General features: G+C 36.0%; 1 protein-coding gene across 1 annotated transcript in view; it reads left to right on the top strand.

Annotated features, from left to right (window-relative positions):
- Positions 1-25865, top strand: part of SNTG2 (syntrophin gamma 2) — a 306614-nt gene that overhangs the window by 122686 nt on the left and 158063 nt on the right. The window contains exons 2-4 of the mRNA XM_072857795.1: positions 2132-2269; positions 23589-23645; positions 23742-23799. Of these exons, the coding sequence (XP_072713896.1) occupies positions 2132-2269; positions 23589-23645; positions 23742-23799 (253 nt within the window). The remainder of the gene's footprint in view (positions 1-2131; positions 2270-23588; positions 23646-23741; positions 23800-25865) is intronic.

Genomic DNA, 25865 nt, shown 5'->3' with positions numbered 1-25865 from the left:
TACCGTTTGAAAATACTTGCTGTTATGCAGCATGGCTTTTAAGCGGATGATGTTGGCACGGTTTTCATATGTTGTCATTCACAAAATTGTATTGATAAAACATCCACACATGCTGGAAATTTAAAAAAATTTCAAAACCTTGGGAAAATGAAGAAAAGTTTGTTTCCAAACAAGTGAGAACGCTTAAGGCTTTAGACCCTCACTGAACTCTTTTTCCTTTAGGCATTTCCAGCAAACACTAAGGACAAGATTTATCTGACTGGAATTAGACACTTGTGTCTGAGTTGTTATTTATATTTATTTTTTAAGTCAAAGTAGAGAGCTATAATGCAATTTGTTCCCTTCTAGATGGGTGTATAAGAGAGATCAGGTAAATCATGCTTCAGAGGTGTCTGTTGCTCACCAGTGGCTTGACGGAATCTAAATGGCTGTCCTAGATGTGGATTTCTGCACTGTAAACCTTTGGCAAGATCCATTTCAAGCTGAAGATACCTACATGTGGATGTCTGCTGGCATGGCCGATGTCTGTATCCCATTATAATAATGGAAATCTGGCCTCGCCTCCAGCTAGAAAAGGACCTGGATGTCCTAAAAAGCCTGTGTTAGCCTTAAATGTGGGGAGGTCTTAGATATCCTGAGTATCTTAAGTGGCAGCAGGGGACTACATGGGGACAACTGCTTTGAGGCCAGGGACAGCAGACCCACATCAGCAATTCAGCTGAGCAACTGCTGTGTATATACTTCAGGGTAAACTGAATTGCTGTCTAGGCTGCGTTTTCCATTTCTACTATAAGGGAGGCTTTAACACTTGGTTGCTGCATGGAGCTACACCACATCTAAATTTAAGTGCCTTAAGCTTAAACTGATCCTGCCTTTAAAGACCGAGAGGTTTTACTGACAATCACCACAGACCTTTCTCCCTAATTTTATAGAAATGAAAATATTATTATGAAGATAATATTCCATGTTTAATTTTATTTTAAAATCCCTCAAGCATTCATTCAGTGCACAGGACGTGTTTCTTCTTTAATTCCATTACTCTGTTCTTTACACAGTCTGCTATTTAACAAAACAGAGATGAACAACTTGATTATAAATCGTCTTTTAAAAACAAATGCTGCAGCTAAACCTTAAATTATGCTTGATTATTCTTCTCTTGCACAGAGGAAAGTACAGTGTTGTGATGATGTTGTTATATACATCAGAAATTAATAAACAAATATTACTTTTAAATATTATCATTTCAGAACAGGTGTTTCGTTTTTTCTCTTCTGTGTAATGACTGTAAAGCTCTGAAATTGCATTATTCTGCTTATTTTAACAAATAGCTATAAGCAGTCCTAATTCCACAGTTTTTGTTTAAGGAAATAGCTGTCTGAATATTGGTGGGAAATTTGCACGTAAGTAAATAAACCAAAAATTAAAATAGAATTTCTTTTCTACTACTCATGGAGAAAACATTGTTTATACCAAATACTTGACTATCCTGTAGAGTTTACTAGTTATTAGTCCAGTGATGATGTAACTTCAGAAATGTATGTCCACCTTGACCTAAACAAATAGAAATGCTGTAACACTTGTATTTATTTGTGTGTTTCACAATGTGAAAACACAGTTTTCTACTGTAATAGGACTCTATATCTTAAAGGCAACATTTATGAAGGGTACAGGTCTTTTTCTGACACAGTGGAAGGAACGTCTCTAAGTCAGGAACAACATTGCACTTCCCCATTTCTTGCTGAAGCTGGAAAAGGTGTTCACATACATTTATACGTACCTATCTGCTTCTAATACGGTTTCATAATAAGTCGTACAATTAAAAACAAATAGAACATCATTCAATGGCAACACTCCTTTGTGGAACAGTACAATGGAGAATTTTTTTTTCAATTATTTTTCTTTTTTACGTATTAATGTCTACTTCAAAGACCATTTAGACTGTATTTTGCAGTACAGAAGAGGCTTTTTATGTCTAATCCATTTGATGACTGAAAAGCAGACCAGTTTTCCACTTTCTGTAAACAATGCTCATTTATATGCATTTTATGTATTGAATGGGATAGAGGTTGTTATTTATCATTATGCAGTGTTCATATTCTTAAATTTTTGTTTCTGTGCCTTGCTTTTGCAGACTAAAACTGGTATTGCATTGTTGTATGATGAGGTATCCGAAAATGCTTATGACATCCGACTGAAGCTTACAAAAGAGGTATTAACAATTCAAAAACAAGATGTCGTCTGTGTTAGTGGAAGTGATCACAGTGCAAATGTAAGTGATTCTATATCTCTGTGCTTTCTACTGTGCACTTTAATGTCTTCTGCAGAGATCAGTTTATGGTATTGGAGTGCAAGAGATTTTATTGGGTAATAGAAATATATATAATGATCAGTTGTTGGGGTTTTTGTGCATACTTACATTCTTGAGTATAAAAACTTGTTTTTTTGGCCAGCGCTATATGTCCTTTATTCTGACATATGTAACCTTAACAGGAGAGAAAATGTCTGTAAATACTGAGATTATAGTATTCTTCCACCAAATATTGTTAGGCCATTAAATGAAGAAAAAAAAAAGTATTTCCCATTGAAAGCATTTGAAGAAGCAACTAATACACCAGAATTTTCTTCATTTGTGTATCAAGTATTGACAGGACGTCTGTTCAAGGGCATAGAGCTGGCTGAGAGAACACTTAAGAGACACTTATTTCACTTCAATTCTCTTTCAGGCACAGATGGAGCTTAATCAGTGCCAGCATGTATGTGGTGCTTTTTTTCCCCCAAATTCAGTTATGCTGCTTTTTCAAAACATGTGGTGCCCCTAGGCTACAGAAGAATCTTCTGTATCACCATTTAATAATGTCACTAGAAAAAGTGGTGGCATTTGGCATAAGCAGTACAGCAGTGGTCTCTAGGTTATGGATGTCCCCAAATAGTGTATTTTATTTCTTCATATAAACAGTGTTCCTCTTAAAACTAAGTGTAGGTATCCTAAATTTTACTGAGTAAAATAAATTTCATGAACTGTGCTGGTACTTGCTAGAGTGAAAAATTCGTGGCAGCCTCCTCAGAGAGGGCCAAGGGGGAGCCTTTATGTCTACTTGCTGTATTGCATGTGTCATGTAAACATAAAATCTGGCACTAGGGGACATCAAGTGAGTTTGTCATACTCTGCTAAGAATCAGGAGCCAAAAAAGTATATAGTGGGTATCCTTATATACATATGTGAGTATGTCAGAGAGAGAGAGTCTGCCTATATAACACAAAAACATGTTTCATTCCTTCCGTAGTAAATATTTATATAAATTGTTTAATATCACACAAAAATAATTTGAAATAGCTTTTAGTAGTTAGAAACATTATGTACTGGTTTCAAAACTTGTCCATGGAAGTCTGTGGAACATGACTTGCTCTTAAAAATGTTCAAAAAGGTTGCCTCAGTTGGCAACTAGTGGGAGGCCACTCAGTGAAGTGAAAGGCATGTCCGTTTCTGGTTGTTTTGCTGAAATAGATACAAGCCTCAGTCGAAAATCAGCAGCTTGCATATACTTTCTACTTCACTGAGAAGCACAAAAACCTGCAGCTTTTAACTGCAGACATTGCTGGTAGTGCTGATAAGTTGTATGCAAATTGTGGTTGCAAGAGTCATAGTAAAATATCGTGTGACTGTAATATATGGTGTCTGTGCATATATGTATACATGATTGCTCTGGACTCAATGGTATTTAAATGCCTTGTGTATAAACTTTCATAGAAAAAGAATCAAAATTCTATTCTACCTAGTCCCAGGTTACTTTTTGATTGAATTGGCACAGGCTGGCTGCATCTGAGAAAATGCATCAAATCTGTATATGTATTGATCATCAGTCTTTGATCACTCATGAAAGAAAAAAAAGAAAAAACAACACTCAAAAAATGAAACCCCTCCCCCCTCTCAAACCCCAAACTAAAGCAGTACAAAAAACCACTCCAAACAACCCATCAGGTCTGCCTCTTCCTTTTAATATCAAAATTTTGGTTGATTTTGATTTTGATACATTTTACTCCTACATTTTATGGGTACCCTAAATAGTATTTCCTGGTGGAAGACAGGACAGGAAGACAAGCTCTGATAATACTTGAGGAGCTGGATTTTGAAAGAAATTCTGGAAAGTAAGAGTCCATGCAGAGGAGACAGAACTGGGATATGCAGCCACTGTGTACAAAATGAGCTGAAGTTCCTTGGCTGTATTTCATGACCAGTAGTGATTACGCAATGGGTAAGCCTGGAGAGGAGTGACTCCTGAGACTATGTCAAATGGAGACAGTTTTTTCAGGTTGTAGAATTAGTGTTAATGTGTAAAAGTGAGGGAATTTCAACTATAATTCAGATGTTAATTTAGGTTTGAGTTGCAAAGTATTATGTGAATCGATATGAAATCCATTCAGGAGGGATTTCTCCCACCTCATACTGTTGATCGATAGCGTGGACAGTCCTGCCAAGCTGACCTTTCCTGGAAAACATTGTTAATGTTATCTCCTTATTTTCCTTAAGTTTTCTCACTCAAGATTCTGAAAACTAAATTTTAAGGCTCTGATCTGTTGTTTTTCTGTGTCCCTTGCAAGATGTCCCCAAGATGTTCCTTTCTGAAAGTGTTATCTTCAATCCTCGTGGGCTTCTGTTGTCAAACTCTAATGAGAAAAATGGACTAAACTGTGGCTTTGTGGCAATACTTGCTTTTTCTGTATTATACTTTGAACCAAATAAAAACTTTTGGAACACTAGCATTTTAATATAAAGGCCAATAGAGCGTAACATGAAGATGAACACTGTCTTTTTTACAGTATATAAATTGCTAGTATATAGGAGCTCAAAAACAGAATTTGAAATCAGGCTGAAATAGCTGGTAGTTCTCTAGGACTGTTTTTGGTAATTCTGAAGTTTTACATTTACAGCTACACAAGATGAATTCCAAAGAGATAAATGCTTTACTTTTCAAGTGGTTCAAGAAAATAATTTTCATCCCTGTCCTGTATGATTCAAAGTATTAATAGAAAATTGTAACCTGAAAGTCAATTCTGTAGCAGTCATAAACAATCACCATTGTCTTACTGATTTGTTCTCCTTCTTTCTACACTTTTTCTTTCTCAGCTATTCATAGTTAATCTTTATTTTACACATGGCCATTCATCAAACTAGTTCATTTGCAACAAAAATAGAAATAACTTGTTTGCCTTCTTTCTGTAGTCACCTCAAACACGTAGGAGGGGAAAAAAAATCTTTTGTTTTTAGAGTAACTTTTCTTCTTAAGTGGGATATGTGAATGGAAAAATATTGAAAAAGAAAGTTCTGTGTCTACTTGTGGTAATACCTTGTTCTCCAGCCAGTTTTGTGGGACAGCATTCGTGGGATGCATTTGCTTCCAGCCTCCCTTTTGCTGACAGGTTTTTTGATCCTGAGGAATACTGAGGACAGGATTTGTAGCCATGTGTAATTAGCTCTGCTAGTCCCGTCCAGTTCTGAATGCTACAGTGAGGACTGGCAAAGACATCAGTGATTGCTAGTGCTACTGTCGTGGGCTGGACTTTCAGCAATAGAGATTATTCCCAAGGATAAAAGGCTCTCACTATAAGATACCTTTTACTACCATCATATAGATCTGTTCTTGTTTCATACTTTGCCATCTGCCATTCATTTAGGTGCTACTTTTAAGCACTCAGAAAGCTTCACCTTTGATGAGAAATTGCAGAGCTGGCTTTCTGCAATTTAATGGCAGTTCAGCCCATTTCACTAGTTCTTGCTATCTTGGACATGGATGTAGAGTAATGAGAGAGAAGAGTATGGTTTGTGAAGTTCAAGATGTGTATGGAAGAAATAATGTAAAGGCAACTATTTCTTTTCCTTAGTTTCCACGTTTTTAACAGTAGACAAGATGGCTTTTAAATATCTGTAAATATCCTTCTGGAAGTGGAACCATTGTGGAAAACAATATTTTCCAGTGTTTTATTATATACTATTATATTTATAAAAATAATTTATATATATATATATCATTTTTATATAGTTTATATTTATGTGATTAAACATGTGATCTTTCTACCAAGATGTATTTCAGAAATTCAGACTTGGAAAATCCAAGTGTTCTAAGAAAGTCTTCATGACGTAGTATTATGTTTGGGGTGTTCAGATTCGTAGGAAAAAGGAGAATGTACGGGCGCATCAGAATCGGTGCGCTCTCGTAGAAGCCAAGCATGAAAGTACTGACAGAAATGGTGTATTGAAAATAAATAGACATTTTTCACTGTCTTCTAAGTATTTTTAACAGAAGTTTGTTTTTTTTTTTCCCCCAGATTTACAGTTTAACAATACTCACAGAAAGGAATTAATTGTATGACAGACAGAGAGAGATCCATTTTCAGTTAAACAGGGAGGCATTCATTTTTATACTTTATGCTTCATTAACGGATGATTTTGCTTTAACTTTTTGTCATTCTGCATGCTAAAATTAATTTCTTACATACAGCGCTTCACTCACTTAATATTCTTTGTTTTTCTTCCATGTATATTGCTATCATCCTTTTCCTGTTGTCAGCCTGCAGTTTTATGCCTCTCTACTTTTCATAAGCAAGTTTTTTTTCTTTTACTTTGTATTATAATTCTGCATCTTTTTTCCTGCTAATTCCACTTGCAAAGGAAGAAAAAGAAAAGAAATGCATCTGGCTTTTTATCAAAATCAGTCCTCACAGAGCTGAATTGTCTCTGACTTGGTCAGTGGTTGGGCAAATAGGTTTCTAGTGCAGGCTCCTGGCATCGTGATTGGAAGAAGACTCCTCAGAGGCTTATGTGAGTCTAACAGAATTAGAATAACAAAAACCTTTGCATCCTGGGTACTCAATTGTCCAGCTTCACAAGCCGTGTCTTAGCTGGACTTTATCAGAATGAAGCAAGGTTAGGTGAATAGGGAAGAAAAATAGCAAGATTAGTTGTTTTGTTGATTCAAAAAATGGAAACAGTGCCTGAAAATATTGTTTAAATCCGTAATGAGACTGCTATGACTTTTTCTTTGTAACTCAGATGCTAATAAGGACAGAGAAGAATGTTATTTTACAAACCTCTAGGGAATGGTCTGCATTAAAGTCTAAAAGTTAATTTTTTTTAACCCAAGGAATTTTCTATCTAGATAACTACTAATATTACTGTTTGCTCAGTGCCTGTTCTACCATCTCTGGTATGGTATTTTAGTCCAAAATTACTTTTAAAGAAGCTAATAATTAACATTTTCTATCTTTTTGGAAACTTCAAGTGGATGATTAAAGACTCTTGCTTTTGAAACTAAGATCACTTGTGTGGAGAAAATACATTATTTAACCATTTGTTATTTGTTTTCCATGCTCTGGAAAACTGACCTAAATATTTAGAAAAGAGCTATCAAGTAATTCCTTAGGATCCTTATGAAAGATCATAAGCTTGTGTTGCTCTCACTTTGAGAAGAGTTAAAAGTTTGTATCACAAAATAAATAATAAATGAGTATTCATCAGCATGACAAAACCCCCTTTATTATTAAAGATAAAAAGAATAAATAGCTTAAGTAAAAAGGCTAATAAATGTAACAGAACAGAAGAATGCAAAGGACACTATGGATATCCCTGAAAAATAATCTCTCCCTGAGACATGGGAAGAGTCCAGCGGGGGGTAAGCATTCATACCAACAAGAAAGAAAAGAAAGGCAGCATAACATTGGTGTTACTCCATGGTAAACGAGGCGTATGTACAAACATGTGTCCTTTATTAAAATTGCAATTGATTATTTTTACACATGGCTATTATACACAGAGCCATGGCAGACTGTCAGAATTGGTAAATTGGAACTGTATATATTGTCAGAGCTTGTGTAGCAGTTTAAAATCATCAACAGTTAGGAGCAAAATGTCTGACTGTGGTGGAAGAATAAGCCTTTCCAGTTACGGTATGTGGGATATTGATGGGTGCAACCTGTACTGTTCATCTTTGTCTTCACACCAGCCAACATGTGAAATGTTGTGCAAAGTGAATGCAAATTAAATTACTCAAATAAAGAACAGCTGTGTTCTGGCAGGATTTAGCTATAATTCGTTGTTATAGGATGCCTTTTTACTTGAAAGAAATCAGCTTAATTTTAATGGGAAAAGAAAGAAGTATAATCATATCTTGCCACAAGGTCTTATATATGTTGCTAGTAACTCTGGAGATGCATATTTGTAGATGATCTGCATAGACTTAATCAGTATCGTCAGTTTGAGAACAGTCTGAGTCCCGAGTTCTCTCATACCACTGGGCAAAGAAAACTCCTGTCCCCAATTAAGCATCTTACAACTCTGTGGAGGAGTTCCTGAGGATTCTTGTGAACTCATACCAAGACTGAATGTGTTTCATTCAGACACATTTAATATGATCACCACACCCTGGAGAATAAACAACAGTGGGGTTTGTCATAGTCATCTTTACTAGAATAGATCATGGAATAATTTAGATTGAAAAGGACCTCTTGAGGTCATGTAATTCAACCCACTGCTCAAAGCAGGGATAGCTTCCAAGTTTGGTCAAGTTGCCGAGAGCTTTGTCCATTCATGTTTAGAATATCTCCAAGGATGGAGATGCTACCACCTCTCTGGGCAGCCTCTTCTAATGCTTAACAGTTTTCACTGTGAAATTATTTCACATTGTTATGCTCAGTTGGAATTTCCTTTGCTTCAAGTTGTGACTGTTGCCTCTCATGTTTTTTTGGTGCATCCATGAGAACAATCTGGTTCTGTCTTTTGTATAATTCTCCTTCAGGTTGGCAGGCTTTGAAAATAAAATTAGTAACTTCATTTTACTCTATTAAAAAACAAAACCAAAACCAACCACCCCCCAACAACTTTGTTCTACAGTAGTGTAAACAGTTATAATAAGATGAACCAATAAAAATATCTTATTAAACCATATTTAGTAAGGATTCTATATAGCTGTCCCAGATCTTCACTAGCACGTGAAAAGATGTGCTTTGTCTCTATAAACTCGACAGCGACTGGCATGCCTCAGTCGATCTTTATAGCTGCATTCTTCCTGTTCCTTTTGGGAAAATGTGAGATCCTGTGCAATGCAAGGAGTTAAGTTTCAAAACTCTCTTTCCCATTCAAAATAATCTTTTCCTTTCTGTCTGTGTGTTCCTTATTACAGCTTGCCGCCTCTTCATGGAAGTGAGAATGAGGCATCACATGATGCCATGGAGGACTAATTTGTGTCTTTCCCTCCCTTTCTTGAGGTTTCTTGACTTACATTTCCATTGTCTCCATAATTCGTTCCACTTTGAGTTACACTGTCTTTTTAAGCAATGCAGCTATTTCTAAGAATATAAAACAGTCTATTGAAAATTATACAGACTTGGGACTAAGGTCTATACAGGCACCCTTTGGGCAAAAAGCTTTTCCTGAAGGCCAGACATGTTATAACCAACAGGAGAGCAAATCTTTTCTGTAATAAAGTTATTTGATTGACACCCCACCCCCAATGTACTTATACAGAAAAGCTGTTACAATACTTCTCAATGCATTCTTTGATTGTTTACCTGGTTAATTATAAGATTCTGGTGGTTACAGTTCCTGAGAGAGTGTATTAATGACTTGTGGCAATGCAGAGGTGTGGCACATTCAGTCTGACCAAAGTAGCTAACTCTGTGACATTTACATTTTCTTCATGCTCCACTGATTTCTTAAGATTTGTGTATACTCACTATTTTTAATAAAGGCTGTGGGACATATATAAGTAGTAACAATAGTGAGTAAGGAAGCGATCAAAACTCAGTGCTTTCTGGCGTCTAGTTAAGTGTTCTTTGACCCTAGGCTGCCATGTACTGGAAGAAGGAATCTCTGTCCCAGTCCTAGGTAATGGCACTGCAGGTCATCTGACGTGCTGCATGATATGTCATATGGTGTCTTTACATATCAGCATAAGGCTACACAGTTCTAGTGCTATCATGTAGATGCTTATATTGTTAGACTCAGTGATTAATCATAATCCAGCACCATCTCTCATTAGGGCTGCTGCGTGCACTCTGTCATCTCGGTATGGTGTTTCTTCTGAATTACATGTGGAAATAGTTTTGGCAAGACCAGCCCATACTGTAGTTTAAAATCCATATTTCTAGGAAGAGAGTCAGGCAAAAGGTGGACTGCAACCTGCAGCCACTGAAAAGGTGGAAGTGCGCTGCTGATCAGTGAGAAGTGAGGATTGTGTGAGCACAAGTGGAAATCTCTGTACTTGATGGAATGTTAAACACACGCAGAACAATTTGCTGAGGAAGTTCTGGGGCTGGAGAGGTGGGGGGTGTGAGCTGAGAAAATCCTCATCATGGTCACTCCCCATCTTGAGGAGAAAACTTCCTGAAGGATTTCACATATCCTTGTTCTCCACCACATCATCTTTTGTTCTTTTTGGATATGTAACAACCAGCAGTATGTCTGCATTTTATGATACATTTTACTGGCTTTCACATTCTCACAGGATCTGTTTCTTCAATCATTTTTTATCTCATAACTTCCTTGTCGCAGCTTCAAGAGTTGCTGAAGAAAAGGAAGATAAGATATGGCTGCTATGTTAAGTAGCTATCTTTATCTTCTTACCCCTTCTGGTTTCGGACTGTTTCTTCCCTTGTGTCCATGCAGGACAGGTTGCAGGCTTCTCTTTTAACTCTTCATATTGCACTTTCTTGTTTTGCTTCTTCCTTTCCCCTGCGTGTTTCCCAAGGGCCTGGGTAGCAAGCTCTGCTGTTATTGCCATCATTGCCTAAGACTGGCTTTTATTTTCTATTGTCAACCTGCCATGTAGTACCTGTAGTAAATTTGACATCTTACTTTCAACAAGTAAGGAGGCCTTTTGAGACTATTTTTCCCAATAAATGACAGATGCAACTGTAGTAGTGGGAATAAAGTTTATCTAACAAAAAAAAGTACTCTCAACTATTCTGAACAATGCAGCAATGAATGATTTCTTTGCTCACATTTTCCTGTCTTCCTGTTTAGCCACTTACCTTGCTTAAGGAATAGTCTGTTATCTGTTAAGGTAATAGTCTGTTGTGGTTTGAGCATGGGGACTAGACGGGCTCAGGTACCAATACATGTTTAGTCATGGCTATACTTAATGTTGACAAGTCACTGGGCATCCAGGTCCCACAGTGGGGGAGATGCTCACCCAGGAGAGAAGCCAGCGCAGTGGTTCCCCGCACGACCTCCCTGCCCCGTGGCAGGGGGATGGGGCAGCCCAGGAGGGCACTGCTTGAGTCAGCACAGTGGTCTTACGCTTACTGATTAAGTTGAAGGGAAAAGAATAAAAATAAATACAAGTGTTGGCGATCTTTGTCTTCCAACCTATTCTAGCCATTGCGAATGGGCTTGTTTCTTAGAACAGTTTCATCAAAATCTGAAGAAGATAGGCTATTTCAAGTGTTCTGGCATTTTCTACCATGTACTTCAGTTTGATGTTTGGAAATAATATATGCATTCATTAATACTTTCATGTAGACTGGCACAGAAAAGGGAAATATGGTACATACAGAATCTTTTTCCAAATATATCCATTTATATCAATGAGTGTGGAGTGCTTCAAGCAGAATCTCCTTCTGAAATCTCTTTAGTACATTGTTCATTAAGATAGATAGATAGATAGATATAAAAAATATTTTTCCTAATGAGAGATCTTTTACCACAAGTGCCAGTCCTAGGTGTTAACAACCTGGTAATAATGACATAATGGGTAGGCATTGACAGTGGATATAAAATCTCACTAAAAAACAGTACCAAAAATAAGGACTGTAATTGCCTTCTCATGTTGTCCATTAAGCTCCAGTCATGTCAATTCATATGAACAAATATCAAGACATAACAGACTTTTCCAGAGATAAACTTTTCTGTTGAATCATTGTGTTTTAAAAGAATCTAGAAAGTTTTCTATGTCAAGAGCTCTCTCATACCTAAAAGACAAGTATTTGACCATATAACTTCAAAATTAATGATACTTTCAAATGTAATTTAGAGAACTATTAAAACTACAGGACTTTTTTCAGCTACATCATTCATAGTAGCTGTTATAAGCAGCATTACACCTCCCGTTACCAAGCAGTCTCTTCTCTATACAGTTGTTGGCATGGTGTTCTTTTGTGTGATGTCTGTATCTTATATGCTTTAAAATTTATATTGTATCTGTTTTTCAATATATTCTTGCCTGGCATCATTGTGGTAGTTCTTGAAAGTTTCTGCCTCACTGTCTTTATTTCAATATTGATGACTGAGACCTTTTAAAGCCCTCCGCCCCCACCTATATAGTTATATGTACTGTTTCAGTCCAGAGCTCTTCTGGAATTGGCTTTCCCTGGATTTCTAACACCTTGTGGAACTACATGTAAGCAAAAGATACAGGCTGAACTGAAGAATATGTTACTTGCACTGCTTTAATCTGTGGCCTATGGCTATTAGCATCTGAAGTTGGGGCAAAATCTTTTCTGCTTATTCACATCTTTAACAGCTTGTTCTGCAGTGCAGTTGTTTGCCCCAGTGCACAGAACCTGATATTGTTTTGAAACAAAGCCCCTGTCTCTGAGCTATATGTTTTGATGAGATACAAACCCACTGGTCATGCTCTGGCCCTCCTGCAGAGTAAACGTTATTCCACAAGGGTGATAGTGACGGAGAGGAAGACAGATTGCTCACACCTAAATATTGCTTCTAACCCAAAATTTAAATTCTGTTCTTCCACTGTTGTGGCTATGCGAATTTCATCCCTAAAAATTGCTTTTGATTTTGTACCTAGCTAGCAGCTCGGTGGCTGTAAATCTTCGTCTTTCACAAAGAGTAGGCTGCTTTCTTAAATGCAGTTTGGTTGTCTTTGAACATATGCAAGCTTGTTCAGTCAACACCTATATGCTCCAGTGTTTTCATGCATCAGAACAAGACAAAAGTTTTACTCAGACATGTGCAATTAGGCAATATGAATTTCCTTTAATACTTAAAGCATTACAAAAGTGAAAATTTTAGTGGCCTTCTCAGGTTTACAATTTGTTGTTCAAAGAGAAAATACATTTCCAAAATACATACTCTTCTTCGTAGACTAAGTCCAAATGCGACAGCCAGCCTACCCCCTCAAAGAACTGCTTGACATACAAGCAGATCAAACCTCCTGTCAAATGCTTAGCAGGTAAATCTGCCTTCTCTTTCCATTGCTGGTATGTTTGACACTGGTCAATGCATTTGTTTCTCAGAACTTAGATGCTAGAGAATGTCATGGCCAAATTGTTACCCCAATTCTTAAACATAGCGGTAGGTATTACAGAGCCAGTATCGCTTTGAGAAACAGATAATAAAATCCTTGACAAGTTGCAACAGTAAAAGGTCTTAGAAAGATAGGAATAGTTCATGCTGGTATCCTGGCCAATTACAGTTTAAATAATTACATTCTGTCTATTTAAATGTATCTTGAAGTTTCATGCAGGGCACTTATTCTTCCTCTAATCTCCTAGAAAAAGAAAACAAAACAAAACAGGCCTACTATGTGGTGTGCTATGGGAGGTACATAATTACTTCTGCTTTGTAGCACAACTGGAATGAGTGATCGTTATAGTATACACATTGAGTACTTTGGAAGCCCTTCAGAATGAAGAGTTTTAATAAACTGTAGATACTATTAAAGGATATCATTAGCAAAACAAAATGCTAGTTAAAAAGCAAAAAAAGTATTAATTTCCGCTTTCCTGTTCAGATTGATAATTAGTAACACTTTCTAAAGAGTTTTCCTTGCCTATAATGAAATAAAATTACACAGTCAACTGTAGCTCTATATTTTTTTTGGGGGGGAGCGTTGAGACTCATACAGATGTCTGCCTCACTTCAGCCTCAAACCATAAATAAATTAGTCTGAAAAGAAAAATTATATGTAGCCAGCAGGCAACCAGAAAGTGAAATAAGTTGTTTGTATGTTTGACTGAGACATAAACACTGGGTTTTCAGCTGCATATATGCGTGACATCATTAATGTCACAAAAAGATTTTTTCCACAAATATTGAAATTCAGCTTTGGCAAGAGGTTCTGGAGTAGAATTTTCTTTCATAGTTTCTTGCAAAGCTACTGTGGGTTTCTGTCCGAATTTTGTAGTCATGAAATTTTGGCGTTGCATAAGAAGTTCAGAACTGAGTTAGACCTAAAATCTACTGAGCCCACTGTCCTTTTTTCAACAGCAGCCATTAATATTTCCCTAGAAAAGCCAAACAGGGCAAGAATATGTGATGGTTCTCTTAACACTTTCCCTACCCCAAGTTATTCAGTGCCTTCTTGAGCAAAATGCAATTTTATATTAGCTCTTAACAGATTTATTTTTGCTATAGTTGTCCAATATCCCCCTGAACACATGTAGACTTCCAATATCCAGAATTGTTTTCTCACCAGACTCTAGGATCTATGACACATTGCACAAAGAATCGCCTCTTTTTGTTTGTTCTGATCCTCGTTCCTAATAGTATAATTTGATCCCCCCTAGTTTTTGTACTGAGGAAGACTATAAAAACTGATTCCCATTCACTGTCCTCTATACAACTTATTGTATTGTAAAAGCCTCCTGATCCCCAGTCTGTCTCTTTTCCTGGATGAAGAGATAGCCTATTCTGTTATTCCTTGTACAGGAGTGGTTTTGTGCTTCCATCATCCTTATTGGCTTTTTCTGAACCTTTCCTAGCAGTTTCAGGTATGAAGGGACCAAGACGGTATACAGTTTTCAAGGTGCAGTGAACTTTGGATTTCTACAGTGGTATGATTATGTTCTTTGTTCTTTTGCTAAGACTTCAAAAAATTTGATTTATCTTTTTGACCACTACTGAACACTGCACTGATGATGTCATGAAACCATCTACTTTAACCCCAAGGTCTTACTCCTTAATAGAAATGACTGATTCAGAATCAGTCCTAATTCCTTATATAAATAACATACATGGGAAAAATAATCCCTTTCACTAGCTTTGATCTGCTATTGTATTTTGTATGCTGTTTTGTGCCCAGTTACTATTTTGTAAGATGTTCTGCAAATATTTGCAGTTCACTTATTCTTCCTGTCTCAGTAAGCAGCAAAGTTAATCTTACTGCTCCTAACTTTTTTTATTTAATTCTTCATTAGTATTTTAAATAATGCAGGTTGCAACGTAGGCAACAGTGTAACTTCATTGGTGACCTTCCTCCATTGTGAGAATTACGCATTTAATCCATCCCCTTGTTTTCTATTTATTTTCTAACTAATTTTAATTAGCAATATAACTTTGCAAGACTGTTCCCTCATGGTTCCTATGTTTCCATAACTCGCCTTTAAAAAATAAGTGGTCTCTTCCAAGATAGATCAAGTTCATCAAAGTATCTGCCAATTCTGTTGTTTCTTATAGTTTCTCTCACTGTTTAGAGATTTTTTTTTTTCCCCCCTATAGTTTGTTCTGACTTGTTTAATGCAGGCCTTAAGTTTCCCAAGCCTTAACCAGAGTGTTTTATTAAAAAATGGGATTTTATTTTCAATGTTGTAGTCTTCATGTATCAAGGCTTTATTGAGAAGTATCACTCCAGTACTCCTGCTTTGATTCATCCCTGAGTTCCTTTAAGATTAGGGTGAATGCTAGCTGACCCTGGTGATTTGCTACTGTTATTTAGTCAATTTGCTTCTAAAGTGGTTTCAAATTCAGACAGATCCATACATCCTTGTGACAAAGAATGTTGGAGGAATGTCTCTAGTTTCTTTCACACTAATGAAAAGTGTTCATTTTTCTTTCCTTCAATAGCCTTATTTTCTCTGAGTATGCCTTTTATATCTTGATCATAAATCAGCCCTGCGGTTTCTTTGGCAGACCTCCTGCTCCTGATAGATTTGAAGATTTATTATTAATTTTTATTCTTTTTGGCAGGCATTGGAACTCTCTTTACTGTTACTGCCTAATTCTGTTTTTCAAGTATATTTGCTTATGTTCCTTTTTCTTGTCTTCATTTGAATATGACGTTCATCAGTCTTTATATGTAATAACCTCTCTTAACCTCCTCTTTAGCCATGCAGTTTTCCTTTTTCTCTTAATTAAGCGCTTCTAATAAGTGGCATTCATTGGCTCTGTGTTTCTAGTGTGGTACCCTTAAGTACTCTTCACACTGCCTATAAAGTTTTAATTTTCTTAGCTGCCCCTGTTATTTTCCTTTTCAACAAGATTCCTCACTTTTGCATAGTTCCCTTCTTGGGATCACAGTTGCATAAATGTTGAATGTAAAGTACGTAGCAGTCACTATTACAGAGTACCTTTTCGGCTGTAAAAAATTTAACTAAATCCTGCATGGTATACGCAAGACTAGGGCAAGTATTGAGTCTAATCTTGTGAGCTCCATGAAGCAGTGACTGTTAGAGACCTGCTTTTCGCTGACTGCGTTATATCCTTATGTGTATCTGATCTACCAGAGGTTAAGTGGAGTCTGTTACCACCATTGCATTTCTCATTCCTGTTGCCTCTTTGCATATCTCACTGTTATCATGCTAGTTGAGTGGTCACTAATACAGACTCTTGCTTGAATTTAACCTGGAATCTGTTGTTTTACTTGTTGAGGTAATTGGGTTATTAATTTTATTTGAGTCTAAATTCCCTTAGCACAACACATTTACTCTGTGGTTTATCTAGCCTATTTTACCTTTCTTACATACTTTGCATTCCAGTATTAGAGTTTTTTCTACCTCTCCAGAGTGTTTATACCTCTGTTTAGTTCAGATTTAGTGCAATTTTGGTTTTTTTTCTGGCACTCTGTTTTACATTTCCTGTTATTCCCTCCCTGATCTGTCCTTCACTTCAGGATAGAGAATATCTCTGTTTATATCCATAATAGAAGCATCATCCATAATTACACTGTCTTCTGTACCTGACAACTTTTCCAACAGTACAGTTTAAAACTTCAGTTATGGCCTTCCTGAATTTTAAGTACCAGGAGCTTTGGGTCCTTTACAGTTCAGATGAAGTCTGTGCCTCCTGTGCAGGCTCCCTTTGTTGCAAAAATGCCCCCAGTTTCTGACGAACCTGAATCCATGTTCCTTGAGCCATGTCTTCAGGCAGGCATTAAAACCTTGCCTTTCTCCCCAGACCTGCAGTGACTACTGGAAGAGTTTTGGAGAACATTACTACAGAAGTCCAGGTCTCTAGCTTTCCTTCTTGGTACCTAATTTTCATCCCTAGGACTTATTTCTCGTGTTTCCCTACATTTTTGGTACAAATGCTCCCTGGTGCTTCTTGGGCTAAGCAGGATTCCTGTGGGATGTGCTGTCTTGCACATGTTTGGTCAAACGTTTTGGAGTCTTCTCCCTGGCGTCATAAACGTATCTGTCTATTTGCCTGGTGGTCATCTACCACCATTACAGCTGTCTGGGATTGCTGCTTTAAGAAGGGCATTCTCACATCAATACATTAATGTCATCCATTATGAGAACTACCAATGGAATTACTTTCCACATCACCAACTTGCTGCATCCTGCCAGAAGATGTGACTTGTGGGTTCTGTTGTATGATGTTCCTGAAAATCTTCTCAATGAGCAGGATATATATGCCCTCTTCCTCTGGCGAGGGTACTCAGATCTTTGATACTAACACAGTAAACTGGATAACTCTCATCTTCCATGAATTCTGCCTTCATTTCTTCTATGAGAAAAGATGTAAGGACAGCCCTTTGAAACTGATTTCTGTTTTAAAGAGATTTGCAGCTTTCTCTTTCTGTTGTTGAGCACCAGCAAACAGTAAAAGTCTGCCACGATTTTCCCAACTAACACATTCTCTGGACAGCCAGACATCTGCTTCTTTCATTGCCTTTGCCTTCTTGCTTTACACCCATGGCTGGGCATCGGCATTCTTACCAATTTCTGTTCCCTATAGATCATTTTATGAAAATTTCAGGTTAATTTCAATGTATGTGCCTGGATCAAATATTTGATGGAAACCTTATTCTGTCACCACTATAAATGAACATCAGTTCTCTATTTTAGACTGCATTTGAAACATACTGTATGTGCACACAGTTGTGTTTTCACAGAGGTCTTAACCATGCTGAAACCTGTCAGTTGGGTATTTAATCCACATTTGTATAGAAGACTAGGTTTTAATACAAAAGATTCTTGATAAAATATCTTCAGTTAGTCTTGTCCTTCCAACTCTGCACAGCTGACAGCCTGAAGGAAAAAGCAGAGGCAAGCAGACAGAATTACCAGTAAAGTAGTCCACATTCAGGACTTGTGTTACCAGTAGTCACTCAAGTACACAACCAGCAAATTTTACTTTGGCAGATAGGGTTGTTAGTTGGATTTACTTTCATGAAACCTGACTTTGGCTAAACTTTTGACTCACAATTATAAGTTTGTACCAGTATTAGTATCTTTATTATATATTTTATAAAATGATTTATTAGTGTGATGCTATTAGAATTGTAGCTATAGTGCCAGCTATAGAAGTATAATCATTTAGAGTATATTAAGAAAATTTTTTAAAATGTTCTTTGGACCAAGGATTTTGTCTCACTCTGTGACAGCTGTCAGAATGTTACATGCTTTTCTATCAGAATTTAAATAAAACACAATACTAAGATGTATGTTATTTTACATGTACGTTTTTATTGTATATGACTACCAATGCTACTAATACTTGTAGGAATAATTAGAAATACTTTAATTTAAATCTGTGCATGTAGTTAATGTATATTGGTGTCCTTTTTCTTTCTGTTTATTTATTGCGGGATCCATCATACACAGGTCTATGTGACTTCATCTCTACTTAAAAGTAAAACACAGTCATAGCACACATTCAACATTGGCTACAGTTGTCTATACTGTATGTGAGGGTACTCCCTGGCTACGTTTTGACTTGTGCCAAATTGTCTATACTGGGTGTTGGTGTACTCTCTGTCTTGGTTTTGGCCAATGTCAGTTATAACTCTCTTAAAAATGCCTCAGACCAAATCAGGAGATGGCATGTGTCATGTAGTGTCCCAGTTAGGCAGTTTTGATGGTAGTCATACTGTTTTCCAGGAAAGAAAATTTAGTAGTGTGGATGGGAGTTTTACTGTGTTGCTTTGCTGGAGAAAATCCTCCAGCCTTCTTTGTTTTAGCATAGGCATGGCTTGTGAGACTGGAATTGTAAGAAAAATAGTCTGTTCTTTGGTTTCAAGAAGTGAAAAATACTTTCCAGAATTTTGAGTTACGAGATGGGGAAGAATGAAAGCAAAGAAAGGTCATGAGAAGAGAACAGGACCACAACAGGATAAGTTAGAGGGGACAGAGAGTAAAGATCAAATAAAAGAGAATAATTACTGTTTAGCACATTTCCCTACAAAACCTGAAATTGAATTTAGTAGTGTCTTGCTTTCAGCAGGTATCTAATGTTGAATATCCTCTAAATTACCCACTTTTTTTTTTTTTTTTTTTGGCTCAAGTAGTGAGCATCTATATTGTGAATTTAAGGGTCCAAATGAAGGACTAAATGGAAACTAGCCTATAATGAACCATGTGAATTTGTGTTTTTTCCCCAAAATTTGGGTTTTAATTTCCTCCCTTAAAATAAAATTGCAAAGTCAAGTATTAGAAAGTTAGAAATACACAGGCTATTGTCTCTTGAATTTTAGCTTTGTGTTGTCTTTTATGTTGGAAGATATGCAGGGAGTGAGTTGAGGGGTGACAGGAAGAAAAGGGTAGTCTCAACATCTAGCGGTGAATGATCCTTGCCCTGAAATAGAGGTGCAGTATAATCCTAGATGTGTCATGAACATAAACTAACACCAAATTAACACTGCTGATCAGTAATTTGGTGCATCTTATCTTCTAATATGAAATTATAATGTGTTAAAGTGCTGAACGTTCAAAGCTAAGGCTGAAGCTGGTCAACAAGAGACTTTGAACAGATAAATTTTATACAAATACTTAGAAAAAGCATTTAGGCACATCAAATCACTAAAACAGATTTAATTGTCCCTAAATCTTTGTGTGCCTCCATTCTTGCTCTGTAGAATGAGGATACTTTTGGCAGGTTGTGAAACTAATTTCATATATGTGGATATACCTAAATATTGTAGTGCTTAGTGGCATAAAAAAAAAGCCCATGAGTGTTTTAGTAATACAACATTTAGAACTAAATTAAATTTGTGTTCACGAAATAACATGACAGTCAATGCTTTAAATAAAGATAAAAAATAAATATCTGTACACTGTAAGGTCTCAAGGCCATATTACTATTAAAAAAAGGTTTTAAAAAAATCCAGTTATAGTGTGTCATACTACAGAAGTTTAAAATCTTGTCTTGTGCCTATAGTCTGAATGTGTCTGTTTTCCACTTCAAGTCATTGAAAATTTCACTGTATCTTTCTGTAAGATTTGGTCATCTTCTGCCAAAGAAGATACTTTAAAACTGCTTGATCATCCCTGAAAAGTGCTTTAAAAAACCTAAATATATTTAACTCCTGGCATCTGTTTCACTGCTACACAAATCTCTCAAGCTATTTGGCATTCCTCTTGCTCTTGCCTGCTACCTTTCCAATTTATTTGCCTCATTTTCAAAATGAGCATATCAGAACTAGCTGTATTATTTAAAGTGTGTGGATCACTGCCAGATACAGAAATAATTTATAGTCTCTGCTCCTTCTTAATAGTCTCCTGATGATGTAGGATTACACTAGTGATTTTGGCCATGGCATTATGCAGGAACATAGTTTTTTCTCATACTCAGCATGACACACCTTTGGTTTTTTTGCAAGACCACCTTTTGCCAGATGGAGTGCTTTTCTCTATTTGTTTGAACTGTTTTCCTTGTTACAAGGATGACCTTAAATGACCTTGACTTTGAATTGCTGTATGCTTAGAACCTGTGTTCATCATTACCTTATCACAAGCGTTGTCCCTTACAAACATTATTGCAATTAATTTAGATTATTTTATTTAGATCACTGGGTTTTTTTGTTGTTTTTTTTAAATAACCCAGGTACTCTCACTATCGCATAAGAAGCATATCCACTAGGTAGTAGCTTTATCTCAATTACATTTTGCTTTGGAAACTTTTAGCTAGCCAATTCACATGTGCTTAAAATACACCATATTATTTTGAATAGTTTTATGTTTTTAATCAAGTTTTTGTGGGATGTCAGATCACTGCCTTATAAGGGTTATTACAACACTGGCACTCTGTCTTCAACATTGGAAATTTCGTAGCAAGTATTCATGTTATTTGAAAAGGTCTTTTCCATAACACTTTTTCCCTTTAAAATTATTGCTCTTTAAATTCTTGTGAACTGGTTTTATGGTTATTCCACAATAGAATGGATGGTTCATTGCCATATTTACGATCTTCTGACCTTAAAACATTGTAATATAATGAAGATCCATGGCTCTATTTATATGTTTTCAATATTTACCCAGTATTAGCTTTCTTCTAATCTTCTGGAATTGTGCACTTTTCAATTTTTTAAAATTCAAAATCAGTAACAAAAATCTATCTATAGAAAATGAAATGTGATGTTTGACTAGCGGTCATACAAAAGCAAAGTCATAGCAAATGTTACATGATTATAGGATTTAAATAAATTTGTGTAAATGATCTTGATTATGACACTTGATTATGCTCAGCTTTTGGCATTTTATTTTGCAATTTGAACATCTTTACAAGTAGGAAGCTTTTGCATTTTTTAAATGTAGCTCTAATTAAAAACCTTGTTACGTAGGAAACGTTTAGGTACATGTTAAATACCTTTTTTCACAGTGTCCTTTAACAGGAATATTTGAAGCTCTGTAATAAGCAACTCTATGAACTATAAAAATATAAATACCAAGATTATTACAATATGTTATGCAAATAGATTGCTTCATAGGGCTACAAACTCAATTATATCATCAGTATTATAGTTTGAAATGCACTTATGAACCGTATAAAAATACACATTAGTTATAGTTGAATGTATAAGATGCCAGTAAATAATACCTTGCTTGTCTTTTATAAAATGGCTAAAGCTACCCATGTAGTGTATTTGTATTTGTTGTCCAATAGTGCTGAAGCAATCTAAACTGTCAAAATATTTATTCCATCATCCCTATGTGATGGGATATATTGGGATAATTTGTTTACAGGGTGTAAATATAAGTGAAGAGAAACATGAATTAAATAAGCGGAGAGGATTTATGTCATAGAAAATGACTCTTGGGAATGAGTCACTGAATTTAAAGGTAGAGACATACCCTAATGCAGATTGGATATGAACTTTCCCAGTGCATATGATAATTTTGATCAAAAGTTTTGATGCAGTTCAAAATGAAGAAAAGAACCTATGAAACAATTTGAATTAGCACAGATTTCAATAAAGCTCAATTATATAATCTGAAATTGAATCATATAAACCTTTTGATATAAATCAGGTACCATGTGTCATAATATAATAGTTTTCCATTTTTAGCACAGACTGGTGTAGTATAATGTTCACAGGAAGAGAAGAGAGAAATTTTGAAAATGTATTAAAGTATTATTTTTTTTACCATATGCATTAGTTTTACCCTCCTAAAATGAGACTGAAATTTATGATTTATTGTATTCCCCTTTCCCCTGAGTCAATATGAACATATGTCTAGTAAAGTGAGTGTTAGAAAAAAAGCTAAAAATAACTTGTTAATATAAGATTATGGGCTTGACTATTGAAATCAAAATTTACATTTATCTGAATTAGGGAAATCATAAAATACCCAATCAGGAAGTATACATATAGGAGTAATCTCATATATAATTTCTGATGTACAGAAAAAGAAAAAAAAATTATCTTACATGTTTGGGAATTACTGTTCTAGGTGGTGAAAGATGGCATTCTATGCAGTACTGTTCAGCATGTTGCAAAAAAGTTCCCCTCAACTCTGTAATTATTGTCAACAGTTGAAGTGCTATTATTATATTGTCAGGCACCAAGATTTACACATTAATGAAATGTCAAATTCAGCATACTGTTAAACATATGACAGGTTGATGTAGAAAAATATTGATAAATGTTTATCTTCTTTATGCACTTAAACATGAAATGCAAGAAAACCATTTGAAGCAGACTATAACTAAAAGTCTTCTGGCATATGCTGCAAAAAAATGGTATAGGTCTGAAGATATGGATTAGAAAACATTGACATTTGTGACTGAAAAATGAGAATAAATATGTGCATACATGATAGCAGTTAAAGAAGGTAAATCGGGTATGAAAATGCACATCGCAAAGTTCTTCATATAGTTTTCTCATGAAAACGTTTGTCAAAACAAAGCAAAAGTATGTAAAAATTTCTGTTTAGGAAGAATATCACTTCAGTGATAGAAAAACATACTAAAAGTCTGCATGCACAATTCACACACAAGTTCTGCTCTCTATGGTAGGGAATTAAACAAGTGTCCATAAATCAGTGTTGAATGATACTTTTAAACTGAACTTGATAACTCAGATTCTAGGGTACCTTTGAGAATTAGTTTTTTGAAGTAAAAAAAAGTTTAGAAACATCTTCTATGCTTATTCAGATATTGTGTTTTCACCTAAATTTATGTTTTCTACAATTTTTTAAAGCACAGAACTGTTACACTTCGTAGACAACCAGTTGGTGGCTTGGGCTTAAGCATAAAGGTATGTATAACTTCGCATTTCTTCTTTTAATTTTCGGTACAACTAGTTCACTTCAGTCTTAATTGAGATCTCATGGTTAATACGCATCTTTTACAGGGTGGTGCTGAGCACAAAGTGCCTGTCGTCATATCAAAAATATTTAAAGACCAAGCAGGTAACATATATTTATGTTATTTACTTATATAGTACTGTAGTATATGTGGGGTTTTTTTGAAAAATTAAATGTTCTTTAAACTGAGAATTAAAACATACGTATGCTTATTCTTTCAGTCTCACACTATCTTTAAGCCTTTCTATAAATGTCCAAATGGTCCATGTGCCTTTGTGTTGAATTTAAAGTATATAATCTTTTCAAGTCTTTAGGACCTGTATTTGAAATTTTAGTGGTAAGTAATAGTTTCAGAAAACATACTTTTTACTACAGTAAGACAGTTGTGTTGTAAACAAAATATTTAAAGTTGTGTGTGAAAAAAACCCTATGACATAGGATATCTATTGATGTACTTAACTTTAATAGCCCAGAGGATAAAAAAATATAAACCAGACATATTTGTTTCCCCACACAGTAATTCACTGCTCTATGGTATGACTAACTGTGCCTAGTTGCAAACAAAGAGTGATTTGTAATGTTTATTATGGATAACACAAGATCTAAATCAGTGTAGTCTAACCCAGTTAAGTATTACACTGACATTTATCTAGCAAAAGGTACCTTTGGGGGACCGTGTCAGACCTTGGACTGATCTTGGCAAATTGGAGAACTGTTCTGGAAAACAAAGGGGCCCTTCAGTGAGGAAAAGAAGAACCATTGCACGTGGGTGAGCAGTGCTTTGCAAGGTGAACTAAGGGTCTTAGCTGACCAAAAACAAAGTCATATTTTCTTCTCCAGTGGACATGGACATGGGGACTAGTTTGTTCTTTTCTTTGCTGAGACATTCTTTTACATATTTGAAGATTTGTCATGTTTCTACAATAAGCTTCTGTGTGTTTCCTCTCTTCTCTAGAATAAATCTACCCATTTCATGTAACCTTTCCTGCAAGGAAAGACAGAGCACTGCATTGTGACCCTCAGTGCATGTCCTGCTCCTTAGAGGACTCAGAGCCACTGACATGGTCTTTTGAACTCATCAGCCTCTCTTCCTGCTTTGCTGCACATTAGATGAAGCACATTAGCTTGGCACCATGTTCAGCCTTGTGCTTTACTAGATCGCAGGCTGTGCTTGTTTTTCTCTTCTGTGTTTTCTTCACTGGGTCCTTATTTTGCTTGAAATGTAATACCCAAACTTGGTAACCCATTTTCAGCTGATATCGAGTGAATATTGAATGGATTGGCTATGCCAGTATCCTGTTGGAAAGACTGCTTCAAGTTTCCTGTGTACAGTACTTACATATATTTCAGTATGATAGTTCTTTTTATGATATTGTTTCTGCAGTGAGGAAGAGAAGGTGTTTTTATGTCAATTGTGTTATTGTATATGGAACAATAATAGGCTCCTTGAATACACAGCATAATAAACCATACTAAGAAAATAAATACATAATAATAAAATGAATATAAGCATTCAGGTCTAAGGAAAGTAATTCAGGAAATTAATCTCCAACAAGGAAAGCTATCTCCTGCCCTCTTAGGACATAGTACTTTTAATCAAGGTTACTAGTGAGCTTGTATATAAAATACTTACATGCAAAGTTTTGAACATTGTAGGTAGTTTTTAAAAAACTGCAGTTATTTGTAGAGTAACAAGTGCAACAACAATTTTATGGGGTCAACTGTTTACATCAAATCTGAAAATCTCTCCTCAGAAGGTACTTGTTTTAAGATCTTGTAACCTTTTGTCCAAGGAAGCTCCAAAGTGGGTAGCGGTTATAACCAGAGGCAGTGCTCTATCACAGTAAGCCCATGTGCAATGTTCCTGGCTGAATCAGTGAATGGCATGAAGACACTGACACACCTGGCAAGGTATGAAGAAAGTAGTCTATGTAGTATCAGTTGCACCACTGGCTTGAAGAAGAGAATCTCAGCCCTGCTTTCAGCATCTGTTGGGGTTGGGTCAGGTGAATTCCTGAGGCCTCTTCCAGCCTGAGTGATTCTGCGACTCATTTAGCGCTGCAGATGCTAAAGATCAGAGATATGTGATATAAATGTTTTTTGTGGCATGTTGTTTCCTGCACTCCCATTCTGGTTACTGAATGTCTGTGCAACAGAAAACAGTTTGGAGT

This window comes from Ciconia boyciana, chromosome 3 (assembly GCF_034638445.1).
Source record: "Ciconia boyciana chromosome 3, ASM3463844v1, whole genome shotgun sequence".
In the NCBI taxonomy this organism is placed as follows: domain Eukaryota; kingdom Metazoa; phylum Chordata; class Aves; order Ciconiiformes; family Ciconiidae; genus Ciconia; species Ciconia boyciana.
The sequence above is the reverse complement of the archived record's forward strand: the minus strand, read 5'-3'. Positions and strand labels throughout refer to the sequence as shown.